The sequence below is a fragment of the Emiliania huxleyi genome (genome assembly GCF_000372725.1).
Source record: "Emiliania huxleyi CCMP1516 unplaced genomic scaffold EMIHUscaffold_99, whole genome shotgun sequence".
NCBI lineage: Eukaryota > Haptophyta > Isochrysidales > Noelaerhabdaceae > Emiliania > Emiliania huxleyi.
This window is the reverse complement of record NW_005194698.1, coordinates 97,311-118,040: the sequence shown is the minus strand read 5'-3', so window position 1 is coordinate 118,040 and position 20,730 is coordinate 97,311. Positions and strand designations below refer to the sequence as shown.

Genomic DNA, 20,730 nt, shown 5'->3' with positions numbered 1-20,730 from the left:
CGCGAGAGCCGAGTTCGCGATAAAAGAGTCAAGAAGAGTGATTTCCTAGTCTCAGCCCACCACCTCGCCTTCTCTGTCGCTCTCCTGGCCCAGGCCCATCAGTATCAGGTTGAGCTGTCCCAAACCGCACTTACCTCGGGTCTTCAAGCTCACACCGGCTCGTGATGCCACGGAGAGGGCTCCGAGATTGTCCCCGGTGGACCCCATCCGAGCCGATTGCGAGGGCATTACGGAGGTCATTGTCGGCGCCACCGACCGTGAAATGTCTCGTCCCGCAGCCCTCATGCACTAGGCTCATGGATGCAGTCATAATATGTAGGCCTTGTCTCCCGAAGTTTGGAGCAATAGCCGCAAATAGTACTTTTTGGCACTTCATCGCGACACGTCCAGGTGCCGACAAAGCGGCTTCCCAGCTCACCACCTCGCCTTCTCTGTCGCTCTCCTGGCCCAGGCCCATCAGCAGCAAGTCTGAGCCGTCCCAAACCGCACTTATCTTGGGTGATGAAGCTCACTCTGGCTCATACCACGGCTCTGCAGCCTCACACACGCCCGTTTCAGCCACAGACACCGCCGGCACGCACTCCCACTTCACACACGCTCAAGCACAACCCCATCAAAGCACATCCCTGCTCAGAATGGGCAAGGGCTACCACCTGGTGACCCTGGTAGCCTCTGGCTCGCCACTGCACTCGGCTCCTCTGCAGCGGTCTCGGCTCTCGCCACGACAGCACGCCGACGGCAAGCTTTGACGCCCGTCTGGTGGACCTGCTGTGGCCACAGCCGCCCCTGACATGCATCTCGCACCATGACTCGACACCGGGCCCGCTCAGCTTGGTCGTGGCGGCGTGTGTGAAGGATGCGCGTCCGAGCCGCTGGCTGGCGCCGCTTGAGCGTCCGAGATGGCCGCAGCAGAGGCCACGCGTCGCGCCGCCGGCCAAGCCCAGCCTCTCGGCGGTCGAGTTGGTCGAGCTGGCGGGCGGAGAGCCGCCAAGAGGGCAGCAGCGGAGCGTGAGAGGCCGTGCGAGCTTGCGCTAGCGAAGCGCTAGCGCTTCGGGCGATTTCAATAGGCGGCCTACCTTGGCCTTTAAGCACGGTCGAGCTCAGGTAGTACTTCCATCCGGGAGGGGGAGGGAAGGCTGAGTGCTGATCATTTTGCTCCCCTGCTAATTCCCATCCTTTTGCACGCGCTGTCAAAAGCAACGCTTCGTGTCCAGCTGTTAACGCAGAACGAGGGGGGGAAATCAGATGATGTGGCTCTTTTGGGGGTGATTGACTCGCGCGCATCTACTGGACGCAAGACGACAGGCTCGTGCTCACCGCGATGAGCCCGGGTCGCCTTCTGCCCTTCATTAAAACTCCTGGGCTCTCAATGCCTAGCCCGCCGTTCTGCAGCCGCGGCCCGCATGTCCAGACGTGCGGGCCTCGACGCCACACTAGGTCCATTGGGTTGAACCCTGGCTTGTCTCGAAGGTGAGGTATAGAGGGTCACATGGGGAATGCGAACTCGTCATGATGCGCGGCGACGGCGGCGTCGATATCTATCGACGCCGCCGCCCCACTTTGCTGGCATTGCCTGCAGATTGCGTGGTGCACTCGCAAATCAACCCGCCCTCTCGTGCCAAGGACGGCGCGAGAAACGCGCGAGCATCCACCAGCAGCCGTCTGGCTGCTGGTGCGAGCCATACTCAACACGCCGCGCGGAGCGGAGTGCGGAGCCATGAATGAGCAGTAGAGCCTGCGCCTCGAGGCACGGCCTGCGGCCCCTACCCTGCCGTCGGCCCGCCACTGGCGGCGTCGAGGACAGTTCGAGACGCCTTCAAATGCCGTCGAGACGACGAAAAGAAAATCCGGCTCAAACGATCCCATGACGCCTTTGCCCATCCTACTCATCCACTCCGCCGCCGCGTGGGCGCCCGACGCGCCTCGTTACTGGCCAAAGTATGGCGGCAGCCGCCAGGTCCGCCTCCTCGACGGCGCTTGGCGCTACGGCTTCATCGACGGCTGGGATTCGGGCTTCGACTCGATGAATGCCAGCTTCAGGCCGTCGGACGGCGCGACGCCAAACATGACGAGCGTCCCCTCCTGCATGGACGTCGTCGCCGGCGGCGCGGGCGGCTACCTCGGCCCTCGCGGCGTCGGCCTCTTTCGGACCTCCTTCCGCAGCCCCGCGGCCGGCTCGGCCGTGCGGCTGCAGTTCCAGTCGTGCTCCTTCTACTGCCGCGTGTGGGTCAACGGGAGGGAGGTGGGCGACCACCTCGCCGGCGGCTACGTCGCCTTTGCCCTCGACGTGCCTGCAGACGCCCTCTCTCCCGACGGCGGCGGAGAGAACGAGCTCTTCGTCCTCGCGGGCGCGCTTGCATCACCCGACACCTCTGCCCTTCAGCCGCCCGACACCCCTCCCTCCCCTCGCTGGCGCATCCCGCTGGCCCTGCCGCAGAGCACCGCCCCACACGCCGCCGGCGCGTCGCCGCGCGCCCTCCGCGCCAGCTCCCGGAGGCGCCTCATAAAAGCCGCTCGCTCGCAGACAACCGCTTCAACGCGACCACGGCGCCGATGCACACGGGGGGCGACTTTTGGCACTACGGCGGGATCACGCGCTCGGTCGAGCTGCACGCTGTGCCGGAGGCGGGACCGCTCCTGTGGCGGGCGCATGTGGTGCCGTCCTCGTCGGCGGTGGAGGCAGAGCAGCCCGACGGCGCGCCGGCGGCGGTGGACATCTCCCTCGTGCTGAGCGGCGTCGAGGGCGGGCGGGAGGAGCTCAAAGGGCAGGGAGAGCTCGGCGGGAAGGCAGAGTCTGGAGGGGCGGTAGGTGGGTCGCCTCGGTGCGGCGGCGGCGCGCAGTGCCCCTGCTGCCGTCTGCTTCTTCTCCCGGAACCGTCGATCACCTTTCCTGGAGCCTTCCTGCAGGTGCCGCATGCCCCGCGCCCGTCTACTACTTCTCCCTCGCCTTCGACGGCGGGGAGGCGGTGGCGAGGAACGGCACCGCGTCGGGCGGGACGGTGCGGGGCGGAGGGAATTGCCGCGGCCTGAAGGGCGAGGGCAGGGGAATCAAGGACGAGTGCCGCTGCAGGTGCGTCTTGAAGGCGTGCCGGTGCCGGACGCGAAGCCGTGGTCTCCGGATGCGCCGCACCTGCACACGCTGACGGCCACCCCGCGGCGGGCAGCTGCGTGGCTCTTCCGGGGCCGTTGCGGGACCTTTCCAGGAGGCCTCCCTGTAGGTGAGCATGGGCGGGCAGTCGGTGACCGAGAGGTTCGGGCTCCGCCGCTTTGGCGTGGACAAGGCGCGGAGTTTGCACGAGAGAAGGAGTGGCTCATCTGGACTCGTTGACCGTGCGCTGTGGGGATGGGCCAGGCGACGGCGCGACTCACCCTCAACGGAGAGGTTGCCAAGCTGGTTGGCTGGAACCACCACACACAGTGGCCGGTGACGGCGGCGAGCCCGACCGACGCGCGGCTCGGCGCGGCTGCGAAGAGGCGCTGCTCACGCGGCTCTGCGTGTGGTATAGGCGAGCCCGACCGACGAGCAGCTCGACGCCGACATCGCGCTGCTCCGCAAGGTGAGATATTCTAACACACATTGAGCCAAGCCATCTCGCTGCTCCGTCACTGAGACATTACCACTTTCTTATAGCATTCCACATGGTGGTATTGCGGTATTGCGGTCTTCTGCCTGCTAGGGCGGCGCCAACCTCGTGCGGGGAGCGCACTATCCGCACGACCCCCGCTGGCTGGACCGGCTCGACGAGGCTGGGATCCTCTTCTGGTCCGAGACGCTCGGCCCTGCGGTCAGCGTCGCAAACACGAAGGACTGGGCCTTCTTCATGGTGCACCAGAAGCGGCAGCTCTCCGAGATGATCGACAACGCCATCAACCACGCGGCGGTCTTCGCGTGGGGCTGGTTCAACGAGGGCCCTAGCGACCACCCGGAGGCGAGCCCCCCGCCCCCACGGCGCCAGGCGACTCCTCGGGGGGGCTGAGTGCAGCTGCCCCTCCTCCTCGCCAGGCATGCCCTGCCTATGGCGCCTGCAGCGCGCTCGCACGGGCCCGCGATCCCCCCCTCCCGCCCCTCGACGAGGCCGGGCAGCACTGCTCTTCACGCGTCCAGCTGTGCACAGGCTCGCGACCCCACGCGCTTCACGACGTGGGCGGACGACCACAAGACGAGCGGAGCCTTGCTGCGAGCACGCGAGCTCTCCCCGATGCGTGGGCTGATGATTGACTGTCCATCAACAGGAGCGGAGCCTGCTACGAGCACGCGAGCCTCGTCGCCTTCAACGACTACCCCGGCTGGTACTCGTCCAAGTCGCCGCGTGTGTGGGACGGCTTCGCGGCGGCGGTGGCCGAGGGGGGGCGAGCGCGGAGTTGCGGGAGAAGGAAGGGTGAGCGCGAGAAGAGACCAACTGTGAGCAGGTGGCCGAGGGGACGACGGCGAGCGGCCGCCACACCGTCGGCAAGCCGATGATGATCTCAGAGACGGGCGCCGCCCTCCCTCGTGTGCGAGTGAGCTCCGACGGACGCATGCCCAGCGATGAGTGGTCCGCGGATAGGCGCCGGGGGCGTGTACGAGTGGGGCGACAACGCGACCGCGTCAAAGTGGACGCTGCAGTACCAGTCGGCGGTGATCGGCGAGGACGTCGACGTGGCGTTGGCCAACGACCGCATCTCGGGCATCAGCTTGTGGCACTTTTATGACTTCAAGGTCGACAATTGCGGCAGCACCTGGCCGTGCCACGGCCGGCCGGGGCAGGAGAGAGCGGCGCCCTCCGCACACAAGACCCACCTAGTCACGCGCTTATTCGTCTCCATGGCTGACTTTCGTAGGAGAACGGCACCCACTGCACCTACGACCACCCGCCGCCCACCACCTTCGAGGAGCTCCGCCGGCTCGGCCCGCCAAACTGCACCGCCATCGCGCCAACCTTCCGGCCCGGAGGTACAAACCGCACGGGCGTGCTCGCCTTTCCTTTTGCTTGTTCACCGCCTTCTTTTTTGTTTAGGCACCAACCACAAGGGCGTGCTCGACTTCTGGCGGCGGCCGAAGCCGGCGTTCGCGATGGTGGCGGCAAAGTACCGCGCGGCGAGGGGCAGGCCCACTGCCTCAGAGTCTGCGATTATTGTCCAGTAACTAGGCAGAGCAAGCAAGGTGGTGCAGTCGATTGTGCTTTTTTGCTTTCATTGCGCACTCGCGTGCGAGAAGAAAAGCGAGGATACATCATGACACGTTGAAAATCTCTTTCGACGAGCTTCGCGCCAGGGAAGTCGGGCCCAGGCGCGCAACAGCCCCCGGCCCCGCCAGCTCGGGTGCTCGGCGCGCCGGCCGCCACGTCCGCCGGGCGCCGCTCGCTCTGCTTCTCGCGGCCACCAGAGAACGTCGGCAGGCAGGTTCTGGGGATGCTGATGCACCCATCGCGCGCCGCGCGCCGCAACCACAGCTGGGTCGAAGTGACGCGAGTGGCGGCCGACTGCCTCCCGGCCTCCGCTATCCCCTATCCTGATGGCACACCGTTTGCCGAGGGAGCTTCCCGCGGCTTTCCCGACGAACTTACAAGTGCGCACACTTAATGATTTTCGACCGACCGCAGGGAAACGCAGGGGCGCCCCCCCCCGACCGAGCTGCGAAACAACGGCGTCCACACCGGCCGCCGCTCGAGAAGCCCCAAAATTTTCTTCGGCGCTGCGCGCCGTTGCAGTCGTAGCTGTTTTAGGCTGTAGTCGAGTGTAGCTGTCGTGCCGCAAAAAGGTCCATGTGGCTAGAAAAAATGCTCCCGGTCGCCTCGAAAGCGCCCGCCGGTGTGTGTCCAAAGATGTAGCGCTACAAGTTTGGGGACGCATCCGACACACGGGCAGGTTTTCGCGCTTCTATGCTGGCCAACGGTGATGACGCCGTCGCGTCACCGACGGCTCGTGCTTGCGTATGATAGCAACCCCTCGTCCGACGGCAGCGTCCTCGTGTCCGCCACTCCGCCCGCGCGGCATCATTACTGTCCGCCTACACCACTGCGGCCGCGGCCGCACCCGCAATCGAGGGTGGAGAGTGGCCACGCGCTCAGTCACTCTACTACGTGCCATCTGAGCACGTCTTGACGTATACGAATGAATATCTCCCGATGCGTTCCGGGCCGCGAGCGGCAGAGGGGGTGCATTGTACCCACTCGCACGCCGGCACGAGCGCGGCGCCGCAGTGGGGCAAACGGGGCATCTGGGGCTAGCTCATCTATGAGCATCATCTCTGCCGCTTCTCGCCATCCCCGAGGAGCAGCGCGCCCGAAGCAGGTGAGTCACGGCCGCTGTCCAGCGAGCGCGGCGGCGGGCCTGAGGGAACCTCAAGGAGTAAATAGAAGTTCGAGATTCGAATCCTATTTGACAAAACCGGGAGCGTGAGCTGGAAGTGACGGGAGTACAAGAAAATCGCCCAAAATTTTCTTCGGCGCTGACGCGCCGACAAAGCTGGTGTCCGACCCCGACCGCCGGCCGAAACAGCCGCGTCCAGCCCGACCTGCGGCCGGCCGAAAATCATTAAGTGTGCGCACTTGTACCGTCGGGTACTTATTTTAAGAGCAGGTAAACAGCAATAGATCCGGCCCTCAAGCGGCCTAATCGATACCCAGCCCTCACGGAATCGGTCCCTCGTTGTACAGCAATCGATCCTTCACACTGCCCGCGCTGCCAAACTTGCTGAGAATCGGTCCCCCCACCTGTGGCGCGAAGCTGATATGTCTCCCGCGCTCGGCGCGCCGACCGCGCAGCGGCGGCAGACCACCCTCCGGTTCGAGGGGCGCCTGGGGGTGAGCGGGCTGCCTCCGCCAGAGTTTGGCTCGCCCACCTGTGCGGGCCCCCCTGTACCCCCTCCCCCCCCCGGCCCGGGTGTCTAGCAATTGGTCCCTTGGCAAGCGCGAATCGGTCCCCCTGGCTCCAGGAACTGATCCGGCACTACACCCGGATCTATTGCTGTTTACCTGCTCTTAAAATAAGTACCCGACGGTATTATCTTATCGTTTTTTGTTTTCAGTAAGAGTCCCGAGAGAGATTAGGCATGGGCGAGCGCTCGCAACCACACCCGCGCCACGGACGCGTACGGCGAATGTGCTCTGTGCAGAGAACAACGGGAACAAGCTGACCCGCGGGCCCGGAGTGCCTCAACCGCGAGGTGACTTCTCTGCTGTGAGAGAAGCGGGTGCGCACTTGGAGCACTTGGAGTGCGAGGGCGCGCGAATTCTTTTTCGATGCCCAGCGCGGGAGCCGGCGAGCCGAGAAGAGAGCTCAGCTCGAGCATGAGAGACCGGGTGCGGGATAGGTGTATTGTTGGCAAATCAAGACACACCGGGTGCCGGTGCGGCGTCAACCTCTTCCAGGTGCGAAGCGGGATGCGGCCGGCCCACAGCAACACACCGAAAAGAGAAAAACCGCATGCGCGGCAGTTGCTGGACAACTTGCGCGGGAATTCTTGCGCGCCGCTCCATCTCTGCAAAATGGCGCGCCGCACTCCGACGTCCGCGGAGGGCGTCGGCGACGTCCCTGCAAGCATTCGGAAGGCCGCCAAGGATGGCCAAGCGGGAACGGTGCTGGCGTGGTTCGACGGCGGCGGGTGGGTCGACGCGAGGCTCGAGTACACCTTCGGTGACGGCTCTCGTGCGAGCGGCATGACGCTGCTGATGCTCGCAATGGCCAATGGCCACGAGGAGCTGGCCGAGGCGCTTCTGCGGCGTGGCGCAGATGTCTCCTTGCAGCACAGCAACGGTGGCACCGCGCTGAGCCTCGCCGCCGCGAACGGCCGCGAGAAGCTGGTCGAGCTGGCTTTGCGGCACGGCGCGGAGGTCAATAAGCAAAATAAGATTGGCAGCACAGCGCTGATGGACGCCGCCTACAAAGGCCACGAGCGGATTGTCGACACGCTGATCCGGCTCGGCGCAGAGATCAACCTGCAGGCCAACAAGGGCGGCACCGCTCTGATGCTCGCCGCCGACGGCGGACACCCCGCCATGGTGCTCCGCTTGCTGCGGGCGGGCGCAGACATGAAGCTGCGCGACGTGTACGGTGAGACGGCGGTGCAGATCGCCAAGGAGAACGGCCACGCCGAGTGCGTCGAGGCTTTCAGGACGTATCTCGGGGAGGTGGCGACAGCTAGGAGCAAGGCGGCGTCGGCCGAGGCGGGCGGCGCAGGGGCGAACGGCGCACCCGCAGGCGAGGCGGCGGCGGGCGCCAGTGCCGTGGCCTCTGCTTTGATCGGCGAGGGCGGCACAGAGACCGCGCCGGGCAGCGAGGCGGCGCCAGAGGAGGTCGTGCTAGCGGCTCGGCGAGGCGACGGATTTCCGGTGCTGGCGTGGCTCGACGGCGGCGGGCGGGCCGACGCGACGTTCGAGCACACCTTTGGTGACGGCTCTCGTGAGAGCGGAATAACACTGCTGATGGTCGCAGTGGGCAATGGCCACGCGGCGCTGGCCGAGGCGCTTCTGCGGCGTGGCGCAGATGTCTCGTTGCAGAACAGCAACGGCAATACCGCGTTGGGTCTCGCCGCTGTGAACGACCACGAGAAGCTGGTCGAGCTGGCACTGCGGCACGGCGCGGAGATCAATCAGCGAAACAAGATTGGCAGCACAGCGCTGATGGCCGCCGCCTACGGAGGCGGCTTGCGGGTTGTCGACACGCTGATCCGGCTCGGCGCAGAGATCGACATGCAGAACAGCGACGGCAACACCGCTCTGATGGCCGCCGCCCTCGGCAACCATCCCACCGTGGTGCTCCGCTTGCTGCGGGCGGGCGCTGACATGACGCTGCGCGACGTGGTCGGTGAGACAGCGCTGCAGATTGCCAAGGAGAAGGGCCATGCCGAGTGCGTGCGCGCCCTCGAGGAGCATGCGGCGGCCAAGGCGGCGGCCGAGAAGGCGACGAAGGAGGCGGCGTGGGTTGCGGGGGCGGCGGAGAGGGAGGCGGCGAGGGCGGCGGAGGAGAAGGAGGCGGCGCGGCACGCCGACGAGCTGCTGGCGGAGGTCGAGGCTGAGAAGCGCGCCAAGGGCAAGAAGGGCAAGAAGAAGAAGAAGGGCGGAGGGGCGGGCGCGGCTGGGCCGTCGCAGGAGGCGGAGGAGGGTGCCGAGGCGCCGTCGGAGGCAGCTGAGGCCGCGAAGAAGGCCGAGGAGGAGAGAATGATGAGGCTTCTCGAGAAGTGTCACGAGGAGCGGATGCGGTTCGGCATCACGGCGGCGAGCCAGGCAGCGGCGTCGGCAGAGGTGGCTAAGGCGGCGCGCTTGGACGCTGCGGCGGACGAGGCGGAGGAGGAGGCAGAGGCGGAGGAGGAGGAGGAGGCGGCGGCCGTGGCGGCGCTGGCGGATGCCGAGGTGGCGCGGGCGGAGGCCAGGGCGGCGCAGGTGGCAGCGACAGCAGCAGTGGAGAAGGTCATGGCGGCGCTGGAGGAGGCCAAGGCGGCGCTGAGCGAGGCCAAGGCGGCGCTGAGCGAGGCCGACTCGGCGCTTGAGGGGCGCGAGACGGAGCTTCAGGCGGCGATAGGCGCTGCAGAGGCCACGGGAATTGCTGCGGGCGCGGCGAGGGCCAGGGCGGACGCTGCCAGGGAGGCTGCGGATGCGGCCCAAAGCGATGCCGTTGCATAGACCATGCTGTTTCTGGAGGGGCACGCGGGTTCGATTTTGCCGCGCATTCGGTTGTGTAACACGGGTTATACGTTTGCTGGGGCTGTACTTGTGTGGGGCGCGCATGCACACTATTCACTATTCTTACTATTCACCACATGCTCATGCATAAAAAGAAAAAGCTGAGCCCTGGTCCGACAGCCTGACAGCAAACCCCAGACAGCGCCTGACAGTGCCCGACAGCCTGACAGCGCTGACAGCACTTTCTCTGACAGCCTGACAGCACGTATCTGACAGCCTGACAGCAGAGTCTGACATCAGAGGGGCTCCGTCGCTGTCAGGCCCTAACGTGACAGCCTGACAGCTGCCTGACAGCCCGACAGCACACAGTGGCCTGACAGCAGCGCTGACAGCGCGACAGCAGCACAGACCGTACACAGCCGTGCAGCCTCTCTCTTGCGCCCCATGAGGGTATAACAAAACATGCAAAGACATTTGAGATTTTCATCTGCTCGCCTTTTGAGATTTTCATTTCTCTGCTCGCCAAGTTTAGGTGAGCCAAGTGAATTTCGTTGAAATTTGAACCCTTGGAGATCCAGAGAATCTTTCAACTCCAACTCTAAAAATCCAAGAGAGGGGTTGGAGGGCGGGAGAATCCAAAAAAGCCGACCACCCAAGAAAAAGAAAACCGAAACAAACGGCTCATCTTTCATCGCGGCAAGGGGGGTCGGCAGATCCAAAGGAGGCGCGAGGGGGGTTAGTTTCGTCCGGTGCACTCTACCAAATGATCCGCCTCCGTGGCGCGTTCCCTGGCAGTGCCTCTCTCCTTGAGTCCAGGATGCCAGCCGTCCGCCGCTATGAGTTTGGAGTCTCGCTGTACGGCGAGCCGGTCGGCCGGGCGGCGATCAACGTGGAATGCAGTAGAGCCGACGGCTTCCAGGAGGTCGAGAATGCGCTCTCGCGCCTCCACAATGCATGCCACGATGCAGTGTCGAGCATGCAGCTGAGAAGCTTCCTCAGGCTCGTCTGCATCTCAACGACGCCCGGGCCGCTCAAGGAGTGGCTCGGAGAGGAAGCGTACGAGCAGGCACTGCTGGTCGCGATGCTGGCCGGCATGCTTGCTCCCTTGGCAGCAGGGCAAGGCCTCACGGCGATGGCGCAGGTGAGGGTCCGAGCTCTCGCCCTGGAGAAGCTCCGCGCGGGCGACGGCAGCTGGGTTCTGCCGGTCACGACTGCAGCTCTCGCGGCCACCTGCCTGGCAGCCGATCACGAGGTTCTGGTCGAGATTGTGAGCGCCAGGCCACCGGTCGAAGAGAGCGAGGCTGCGGTGCAGAGCACGCTACTAATGGTGCTGGGGGAGGTGCGCAAGAGATCCGATGACACCTGCAGTCGCCTCGCAATGGTGCACCCAGTGCTGCTCGCGCTCCTTCAGAGCAACACGGCCAGCTGCTCCGAACTCGTCGAGTCTGTGGCGGAGGCTGGCGAGCTGCAGCTTCGCGCAAAGTGCGCGCTGGATGCCGACTCGCACCTGCGCCGCAGCTGCGACCAGTTCCGGCGGCTTCGCGACGGGATAGAGAGCATCAACAAGGTGGCCGTCACGGAGGGCGACCCACTCCAGGAGTTGGACCTTGACAAGGCGACCAACAAGCCCCCAGCGTCGGATCCAGACAAGCCGCCAACAGTGGCTCGCGCCACCTGCGATTCGCCTCCTGTCGCGGTGGTGCCGGCGGTGGCGCGGCTGCTCAAGACGCCGACCAAGAGGTCGAGCCCAGCCTCGAGCGGCGACCAGCGGCCCAAGCTACACGCGTGCACCGCCTGTCAAAAGGCGAGGACCGCATGCACCGACGAGCGACCGTGCCCTCGCTGCACTCGGCTCGGCCTGCTGTGCGAGGGGACCGCCAAGCCGATGCGCCGCGCCTGTGCGCATTGCAAGCGGGCCAAGGTGCGGTGCAACCTCAACGATGCCAGTCCCTGTGAGCGCTGCGTGCGCCTCGGACTCGACTGCTCTGCGCGCCCCCCTCCAAAGAGGCCACGCGATGAGGGCCCAAAGCCCGACCCCCTTCCCGCGGACTCGGGTCTGGGCCTGGCCGCCTCCGGCGTCTTCTCCGTGGGCGTGGACGAGGCGGAGCTGAGCCCGATCTCGCTGGCGACGCTGCCGGGCGGCGAGGACTTTGCTGACCTCCTGTTTAAGGTTGACGATTTCGACTTTGACGGCGCCGACGTGCACATGTTGTGATTCGTACATTCGAAGGGCATGGTTGAGCTTCTCTGCACTCTGGCATGGTGACTTCTCTGAAGACTGGTGATTTCATGAGCATTAGCATGACCACACTATCTTCAAAAACTGTTCGGTTTTCAAAGGCAAAACACACATCGCTGACACAAATCTCACACAACCCCTACACACTACACGTCGAGCCGAGACGGACAACACCAACACCCCGACCCCCTCATCACCAACCTTTACTTGAGCACATCTCCCTGCGAGCTAGAATCTCCGCATTTTCTCCCCTAGTCATCCGCCCGCGCCGCGCGCCATCTATGGACGTCTAGACTAGTGCAGCCCGACTGACGGATTTATCCCAGAGGTGTGGTCGACGGACGACCACAGCACCACCACACTCTACGATCTTAAATTTCAGTAAACAAAGGAGGCTGCCCACGTCTCGCCCATCACCCCGACACCACCTCCAGCATGCGCCGCACGAGGTGCGCCGCGCGCTCGCAGATTTCCACCCATACCGACGTGGCGCCCGCCATCGACACGGCGTCCTCTTGCATGAGTCGCGCGGCGCCGAGCCGCAAGTCCGCAGCAGCGGCGCGGTCGGCGGTGTCGCGAAGCGCAGCGGGCGAGCTCAGCCAGTCCGGGAGCGGCGGCAGCGATGCACACGCGTGGCACTTGCAAAACACGTCCTGGCTCCCGCACGGCGCTGCCAGCTTGCGGGCCGTGTATGCGCTGGCGGCGCAGCTGGCCCAAGCCTATGTTCGCCGAGATTAGCCGAGGTGAGCGAGATTATGAGCGAGATTGAGGCGCACCCACCGCTCCGCCGACTTTGACCTGCGATTCCGGGTCGCAGCACTGCGCCGCAGTGACAAAGGCGTCGGCCGCCGCGCTGAACTCGCCGAGTGCCGCCCGCGCGTTGCCGAGGTCGCCCCATCCCAGAGGGATGGCGGGCGCCAGCTCGGTGGCCCGCTCGAACAGCTCTGCAGCGGCCGCGTACCCGCTCCGCCGGCTCTGGCTCTGGCCTCGCTCGCAGAGGTCGAGGTACCGGATCGAGCCTGCCCGCGAGAGCACCTCCGTGTCGAGCTGTGCGAGGTGCGGCTTGCTCTGCTCTGTCAGGACGCGATCAAACGAGCCGTCCGAGACGATCTGGACCGCCTTGCAGTAGCTCTTCTCGGCAGTGGCATGGTCGCCGACGCCGGCGTGAGCCTCGCTGTGCAGGCGCCAAGCGACAATCGAGTCCGGATCGGCCTCCACCACATCCTCCGAGGTTTGACGCAGGCATTCGGGCGTCGCCATCCACGCGGGCAGGGGCGGTAGCCGGAGCTTGCACGCCGTACACGTCCCGAGCGAGCACTCTCCGCACCCCTTCATCGCCTGCTTGCGAGCCTGGAAGGCCCCGCACACGCTCGCCGCCCACGGCGGCGACGCCACCGGGCAGCGCTCCGCGCACGCGACAAAGCTCGCAAAGGCGCCCAAGCAGTCGCCTGAAGCCAGGCGCACCTCCGCCAAATCGCCCCAGGCAAGCGGGTTGGCCTGCTGGAGCTCGATTGCGCGCCGCAGCAGCACGTCCGCCTTGGCGTGGTGCCCGCGAGCGCTCTCGGCGCGGGCCTCCTTGCACAGCTTGGTGTAGCTGGCGGTCCGTGGCGACGGCGGCGCTGCCGCGTGCCCGAGAGAGCTCTGGATGCCTGCCTCCGTGCACAGCCTGCTGTGGCTGGCGGCCCGAGCCGGCGACGGCGACGGCGGTCCACTGGCGGTGAGCCAAGCCTTTGGACCATTGCTCTCAATCAGCTCGGCGTCCTCCGGGATTGATGCGACACGAGGCGGCGAACGAGGCGGCGAACGAGTCGGCTTGCCATCTCCACTCACGGCCTCAGCTACAAGCGCGAAGTCCGGCGGGTCGATGGCGGCTCGGCGGTAGAGCGGCTGCATTCGCCGTGACTCGTGACGCGGACTGATGGGGCGGTGAAGGTGCTTGTCGTGGTGCAGGCAGGACGATCCGCTCCAAAGGCAATGACTTCAGCTGGGTTCATGATGTCGTGAACAGGCTCCCCTGGGCTGGGCGCCGATGATGACGCGGCGGCGCACACACTGGAGGGTCAAGGAGTTGCCCAGAAACGATTTCCAAACGGCGACACCGTTTGATTGGGGGAGCACGAGGGATCTTCTCCTTCTTCGCGCGACTTTGTCGCTTGGGGGCCTCCTCTACCTCTTCCTAGTACATGTATTGGAACCAGCAGCGTGTTTGAGTGAGTGCGATTCGGTGTGCCTAGTAAGCCGTGGGGGACGATGTCAAGCGCTACGCGCGTTTTCTTTTCTAAGCAGGTTGTGAATGAGCTTGCCTGTGGCGGGGGTGGGCGGGTGCACGGAGCTAAGTGCCTCGCCACTCTCGCAGGAGTCGCTTAGGCGGCTCCCGTGGTGTACCTGTGTTAGTGCCAGTGCGAGCCAGTCCCGTGCCCAGTGTTGTGCGAGGGAGCTTTGTTGTAAAATTCTTTTCTAGTGCGCGCCAGTCCCGTGCCCAGGTCGTGCGAGGGAGCGCCTGGTGCACTCGAAGCGGCAGCACGAGGACGAGGCGAGCTGGTCGACGCGGTCGTGGCTGTCGCTGCAGGCCCAGCGCATGTCAGTCGCGCTGCAGCTCGCGGCGGCGGAAGAGATTGCGACCGAGCTCAGGCTCGCCGCGGCGTCGGAGGACGCCGCCGTCGCCTAGACTCCCCTGCGTCACTACGTGCCTCCCCGTCTTTGTAGCCTGGCGTTTGTGCCCCGTTTGTGCCGCGTCCCGTGCCCCCGAGTTCATTTCATATACACTTGGAGCACTTGGAGTGCTGTCATCAGCCGCACATCCAAAAAGAAAGAAACAAAACAGAGCTTTTCTTCGCGATGTCCACACCGCCGCGCCGCCGCTCGCGCCGCCTCGCCGCCGCCACCACCGCCGCCCCCTCGTCAGACGCGCCGCCGCCCGTCCGCTTGCTCGATCTCCCCAGGGAGCTCCTCGAGCGCGCCCTCTCTCGCTGCGACAGCCCCATCGACATCGCTCGCGTCGCGGCCGTCTCGCTGCTCTTTCACTCGCTCGCGGAGCAGGGCATCCGCTTGTGGGCGCAGGAGTTTGGCTTCGAGCTTCCGGCGCAGCCAGAGGGCGAGAGCTGCGCCGTGCGGTGGCTGTGCTATTCTGCGCTGCTGCGCGAGTCCAACCCGCCGGCGAGGGTTGCGGCGGGCCACTACCACAGCCTCTTCATTGACGGCGAGGGGCGGCTCTCGTCGTGCGGCTCGGCGGATGGCGTGCCAGCCCTCCTCGGTCACGGCGAGGGCGTGACGCGGCTCAACACGCCGACCCGCCTCCCCCTTCTGGGTGGCGAGCGCGCCGTGAGCGTGTCGGCTGGAATGTGCCACAGCCTCGCCCTGACCGCTGACGCCGTCTGGAGCTGGGGCGGTGGACTCTTTGGCAAGCTGGGCCACGGCGACCAGCAGGCCCAGTGGCAGCCGAAGAAGGTCGAGGCCTTTGCTGGCCAGCGTGTCGTCGCTGCGTCGGCTGGAGGATACCACAGCCTCGCCCTCACCGCCGACGGCTCCGTCTGGAGCTGGGGCAGGGGAGCCAATGGCAAGCTGGGCCACGGCGGCTATCTGGACCACTGGCTGCCCAAGAAGGTCGAGGCCTTCACTGGCCAGCGCGTCGTCGCTGTCTCGGCAGGAGGCGACCACAGCCTCGCACTCTCAGCCGGCGGCGCCGTCTGGAGCTGGGGCTATGGATTTTACGGCCAGCTGGGCCACGGCGACGAGCAGAACCAGTGGCAGCCGAAGAAGGTCGAGGCCTTTGCTGGGCAGTGCATTGTCGCTTTCTCGGCTGGAGACTTCCACAGCCTCGCCCTCACCGCCGGCGGCAGTGTCTGGAGCTGGGGCTTCGGCTGCCGGCTGGGGCACGGCGACGAGCAGTCCCAGTGGCAGCCGAAGAAGGTCGAGGCTTTCGCTGGCCAGCGCGTCGTCGCTGTGTCAGCTGGAGATTACCACAGCCTCGCCATCACCGCCGACGGCGCCGTCTGGAGCTGGGGCCTTGGAGGCGATGGCCGGCTGGGCCACGGTGACGAGCAGCGCCAGCTCCTGCCGAAGAAGGTCGAGGCCTTGGCTGACCAGCACGTCGTCGCTGTGTCGGCTGGACGCAGCCACAGCCTCTCCATCACCGCCAGCGGCGCCGTCTTTACTTGGGGCAAGGGCGAAGCGGTGGGGGCAGGCCACGGAGAGGACCTGCCGAACCAACTGCTGCCCACGAAGATCGAGGCGCGGGAGCCGTAGCCGTAGTATACACACTTCTTGGGCCGTTGGGGTTCTCGTACACCTTTGACAGGAAGGCGCGCTCCCTCGCGTACGAGACCGACCGCATCTCGGCCTTCTTCGTCTTCCCGGCGCTGTTCTTGGGGTACACCCGCAATCTTCCTCGCCAAGGGCGACAACAAGCGCAACTTCTGGTGCTTCTCGGACTGATCTCTGAGCAAGGTGCGCAGAGGATGTGGTGAGTGGAGCTGATGGTGAGGTGCGCGTGTGGGCGTAAGGTTTTTAGCCCCCGTACGGGTAGGATGGAACCGGCCGAGCAGCGTGTGTTTGAGTGAGTGCGATTCGGTGTGCCCAGTAAGCCGTGGGGGACGATGTCAAGCGCGGCGCGCGTTTTCTTTTCTAGTGCGCGCCAGTCCCGTGCCCAGTGTCGTGCGAGGGAGTTCTGTTGTAAATTCCCAGTAAAAAAGAAAGAAAGAAAACAGACAACCCAAGGGAGGGATGGGAGAACGGCACGCCGCCACCACACAGGGATTTTAAGGAGAGGAGTGTAAATTCCCAGTGTCGCGCATAGAGTTTCTCGGGTCCGTTGGCCTCTTTCGTAGGGAAGAATTTTGATACCCGTCAAGACGCCTGCTGGGGGCAGCTTCGCGATGAAGCCGTCTGCTCCCCCCAGCAAGGCACACACAAGACAGATAGGAGGAGAAAGGGGATGGTGGTGGGTTCGACGAGGCGAGAGAGCGCGCACAGACTGACGTCAGCTACGCTCCTGAAGGACACCTCTGAAAGGCACCTTCGTCTGAGGACGGCGTCTGAAGACGACGGCCTCTGGTCAGATTCGGTCTCGTCGCTAGACTCCGATTTCTCTTTGTCAGGCCATGTGCCGCTCGCTCGTCCGCCCAAGTGACTTGGACGCGCGGTCGAGGGCACCCCACCGTTCCTGGGGCGCGCTGGCGCTCACCGCTGGCGCTCACCAGCGGTCACCCCCCACCCATCCACCCTTTTGTCTTTGAGGCTGTCGCTCCGAGAAAACTTGTCTCGCAGCTGCGAGAAATTACCTTCTCGGGTCCGTTGGCCTCTTTCGTAGGGAAGAATTTTGATACCCGTCAAGACGCCTGCTGGGGGCAGCTTCGCGATGAAGCCGTCTGCTCCCCACTTGTCAACAGCAGGCGCTGGCGCCATCAACGTATCAACGTTCCTCCCACATGATGTTGACAGGGTGGGCGGGTGGTCCATCCATTTGCTCCAAGGTAATCGCAAGCAGACCGCATGGCTTGGCTGCGACGGCGACTGACAGAACTGCGAGAACTGCGACGGCGACTGCCAGGACTGCGATCCGCCTCGGGCATACAGGTAGTGCAGCGGGCACGCGGTCGAACACGCCTTCAGAGCGCGCGCCGAAGCGAGCACCAACACCGCTCGTCGAGCCGCCGTCGATGGCGGTGGCGGCAGCCCCGCCGGCGCCCTCGAGAGTGGCCCAGCCGCACACACACGCGAGCGCTCGCCGCCCCCCCCCTCAAAGAGGCGGGGTGGTGACGGGCGCCCGCGGCTGGTGCACGAGCGGCGATGGTGTTGCCCGCCCGCCGAGCCGCGCGTGGCCAGCGCAGGGGCAGCGCGAGCAGCCACGACATGGTGCGGTAGCAGCGCCGCGCCCGGCGCACCAGCGACGGCGGCAGCTCTGAGCCCGGCCGCAAATCGCCTCGGGCATACAGGCAGTGCAGCGGGCATGCGGCCGGGCACCGCCTCCAGAGCGTGCGCCGAGACGAGCACCCAATACCGCTCGCCGAGCCGCCGCCGCGGCAGCGGACGGCGCCGCGGCCCGGCCGGCAGCATGTCGCCAAGGGGGGGAGGCGAGCGCGCCCCACCGACGGTAAGGGGTACTGCCAGGCCCACTCGCCGGGCGCCGGGACGAGGAAAGGCGAGCTGGCCCGATGGCCAGCTGACCCGAAGGCGAGCTGGCCCGATGGCCAGCTGGCCCGAAGGCGAGCTGGCCCGATGGACGCAATGTCCCGATGGACGCAATGTCCCGATGGACGCAATGTCCCGATGGCCAACTGACCCGAAGGCGAGCTGTCCCGATGGACGCAATGTCCCGATGGCCAACTGACCCGAAGGCGAGCTGTCCCGATGGACGCAATGTCCCGATGGCCAACTGACCCGAAGGCGAGCTGTCCCGATGGACGCAATGTCCCGATGGCCAACTGACCCGAAGGCGAGCTGTCCCGATGGACGCAATGTCCCGATGGCCAACTGACCCGAAGGCGAGCTGTCCCGATGGACGCAATGTCCCGATGGCCAACTGACCCGAAGGCGAGCTGTCCCGATGGACGCAATGTCCCGATGGCCAACTGACCCGAAGGCGAGCTGTCCCGATGGACGCAATGTCCCGATGGCCAACTGACCCGAAGGCGAGCTGTCCCGATGGACGCAATGTCCCGATGGCCAGCTGACCCGAAGGCGAGCTGTCCCGATGGACGCAATGTCCCGATGGCCAGCTGACCCGAAGGCGAGCTGTCCCGATGGACGCAATGTCCCGATGGCCAACTGACCCGAAGGCGAGCTGTCCCGATGGACGCAATGTCCCGATGGCCAGCTGACCCGAAGGCGAGCTGTCCCGATGGACGCAATGTCCCGATGGCCAGCTGACCCGAAGGCGAGCTGTCCCGATGGACGCAATGTCCCGATGGCCAGCTGACCCGAAGGCGAGCTGGCCCGATGGACGCAATGTCCCGATGGACGCAATGTCCCGATGGACGCAATGTCCCACCGCTGCGCCCGGTGAGTGAGTGAGCGACGGCGACAGCTCTGAGCTCAGCCGCACATCGCCTCGGGCACGCAGGCAGTGCAGCGGGCGTGCAGCCGAGCACGCCTCCAGAGCGTGCGCCGAAGTGAGCATCAACGCCGCTCGCCGACCCGCCGTCGAGCGTAGCGGGCTGGGCCGCGGCCCGGCCGGCAGCACGCGTCGCCAAGAGGGTGGGGCGAGGGTGCCCCACCGACGGCAGGAGATGCTGTCAGGTCCAGTCGCCGGGCGCCGGGACGAGGGGAGAGTGCTGCCACCGAGGCGGATAGCACTGCAGACCGCCACATCGCTGCAGAGCACGTCGGCGGCGGGCTAGCCCCGGCGGCACGTTGCGCGGAGTGAGACGGCAGCGGCGGCGGCGTGCGAAGGCGCCGCAAAGCGGGAGCGCCGGGCCAGCGGGGGGCTTGCGCCCAGGGCAAGTTCCTTGCCGAGCATTGGGCGCGACGCTCTCGTCGGCGCGGCCGGGGAGGCGACCGCGGCGCAGTGCTCGCTCAAGTAGAGCGGCGGCGGTGGCGGCGGCCCCGCCGGCGCCCTCGAGAGTGGCGCAGCCGCACGCACACGCGAGCGCTCGCCACCCCCCCCCAGAGAGGCGGGGTGGTGACGGGCGCCCGCGGCTGGTGCACGAGCGGGGATGGCGTCGCCCGCCCGCCGAGCCGCGCGTGGGCAGCGCAGAGGCAGCGCGAGCAGCCACGCCACGGCGCGGTAGCAGCGCCGCGCCCGGTGCACCAGCGACGGCGGCAGCTCTGAGCCCGGCCGCAAACCGTCTCGGGCATACAGGCAGTGCAGCGGGCATGCGACCGGGCACCGCCTCCAGAGCGTGCGCCGAGACGAGCACCCAATACCGCTCGCCGAGCCACCGCCGCGGCAGCGGACGGCGCCGCGGCCCGGCTGGCAGCACGTCGCCAAGGGGGGGAGGCGAGCGCGCCCCACCGACGGTAAGGGGCACTGCCAGGCCCACTCGCCGGGCGCCGGGACGAGGAGAGGCGCACTGCCGTCAGCGCGGCGGATCGCACTGCAGACCGCAACGTCGCCGTACATATTGGCGGCGGGCGAAGACGAGCGTCGCGTCGCGCGGAGCGAGACGGTAGCGGCGGCGGCGTGTGAGAGCGGCAGAGGCGCTGCAAGGCGTGAGCGAAGGGCTGGGAGGCTCTCGCTCCTTAGCAAGCGCCCTGCCGAGCGCTGAGCGCGACGCCCTCGTCAGCGAGGCTGGAGAGGCGACCACAGCGCAGCGCGCGTGCAAAGCGGAGCGGCGGCTGGGGCGGCCGCCTCGCAGTCGCCCTCGAGAGTGGTCTGGCGCCCGCACACGTGAGCGCGCGCCGCCCCCCTCCTCCCGGAGAGACGGGACGGCGACGGGTGCCCGCAGCCGCGGCGCACAAGCGGCGACAGTGTCGCCTGCCTGCCGAACCACGAGTAGGCAGCGCAGGGGCACCACGAGCAGCCACGCGGTGGTACCGGCGGCGCTCCCGGCGCCGCAGCGGCGGCGACAGCTCGGAGCTCAGCCGCACATCGCCTCGGGCCCACAGGCAGTGCAGCGGGCACGCGGCCGAGCACGCCTCCAGGCACGCCTCCAGAGCGTGCGCCGAAGTGAGCACCAACGCCGCTCGCCGACCCGCCGTCGAGCGTAGCGGACTGGGCCGCGGCCCGGCCGGCAGCACGCGTCGCCAAGGGGGCGGGGCGAGCGTGCTCCACCGACGGCAGGAGATGCTGTCAGGTCCAGTCGCCGGGCGCCGGGACGAGGGAGCGCGCTGCCACCGAGGCGGATCGCACTGCGGACCGCCACATCGCTGCAGAGCATGTCGGCGGCGGGCGAACCCCGGCGGCACGTTGCGCGGAGTGAGACGGCAGCGGCGGCGGCGTGCGAAGGCGCC

The 20,730-nt window shown here is 66.5% G+C and overlaps 4 protein-coding genes across 4 annotated transcripts; 2 read left to right on the top strand and 2 right to left on the bottom strand.

Moving 5' to 3' along the window:
* Positions 1-1,847: 1,847 nt before the first annotated feature.
* EMIHUDRAFT_466342 (hypothetical protein) lies at positions 1,848-9,602 on the top strand (the record flags this gene model as incomplete). The annotated part of the gene is made up of 14 exons (XM_005756074.1): positions 1,848-2,348; positions 2,525-2,833; positions 2,908-2,999; positions 3,219-3,239; positions 3,353-3,424; positions 3,507-3,557; positions 3,678-3,898; positions 4,234-4,336; positions 4,411-4,492; positions 4,548-4,699; positions 4,822-4,933; positions 4,998-5,067; positions 7,295-7,352; positions 8,988-9,602. Exons 1-14 carry the CDS (start codon positions 1,865-1,867, stop codon positions 9,600-9,602), a joined length of 2,442 nt encoding a protein of 813 aa, XP_005756131.1. The 5' UTR covers positions 1,848-1,864.
* Positions 9,603-10,419: 817 nt separating this feature from the next.
* EMIHUDRAFT_221829 (hypothetical protein) lies at positions 10,420-11,817 on the top strand (the record flags this gene model as incomplete). Its single annotated transcript, XM_005756073.1, has 1 exon — positions 10,420-11,817. The coding sequence occupies one exon, from the start codon at positions 10,420-10,422 to the stop codon at positions 11,815-11,817; it is 1,398 nt and encodes a 465-aa protein (XP_005756130.1).
* A 437-nt stretch (positions 11,818-12,254) lies between these two features.
* EMIHUDRAFT_108091 (hypothetical protein) lies at positions 12,255-13,734 on the bottom strand (the record flags this gene model as incomplete). The annotated part of the gene is made up of 2 exons (XM_005756072.1): positions 12,255-12,560; positions 12,640-13,734. The coding sequence occupies 2 exons, from the start codon at positions 13,732-13,734 to the stop codon at positions 12,255-12,257; spliced, it is 1,401 nt and encodes a 466-aa protein (XP_005756129.1).
* Positions 13,735-16,662: 2,928 nt separating this feature from the next.
* On the bottom strand, positions 16,663-18,798 carry EMIHUDRAFT_360599 (hypothetical protein; the record flags this gene model as incomplete). Its single annotated transcript, XM_005756071.1, has 2 exons — positions 16,663-17,057; positions 17,299-18,798. A coding segment is annotated over one exon (575 nt), but the record flags the coding sequence as incomplete, so codon positions are not given.
* Positions 18,799-20,730: the final 1,932 nt, after the last annotated feature.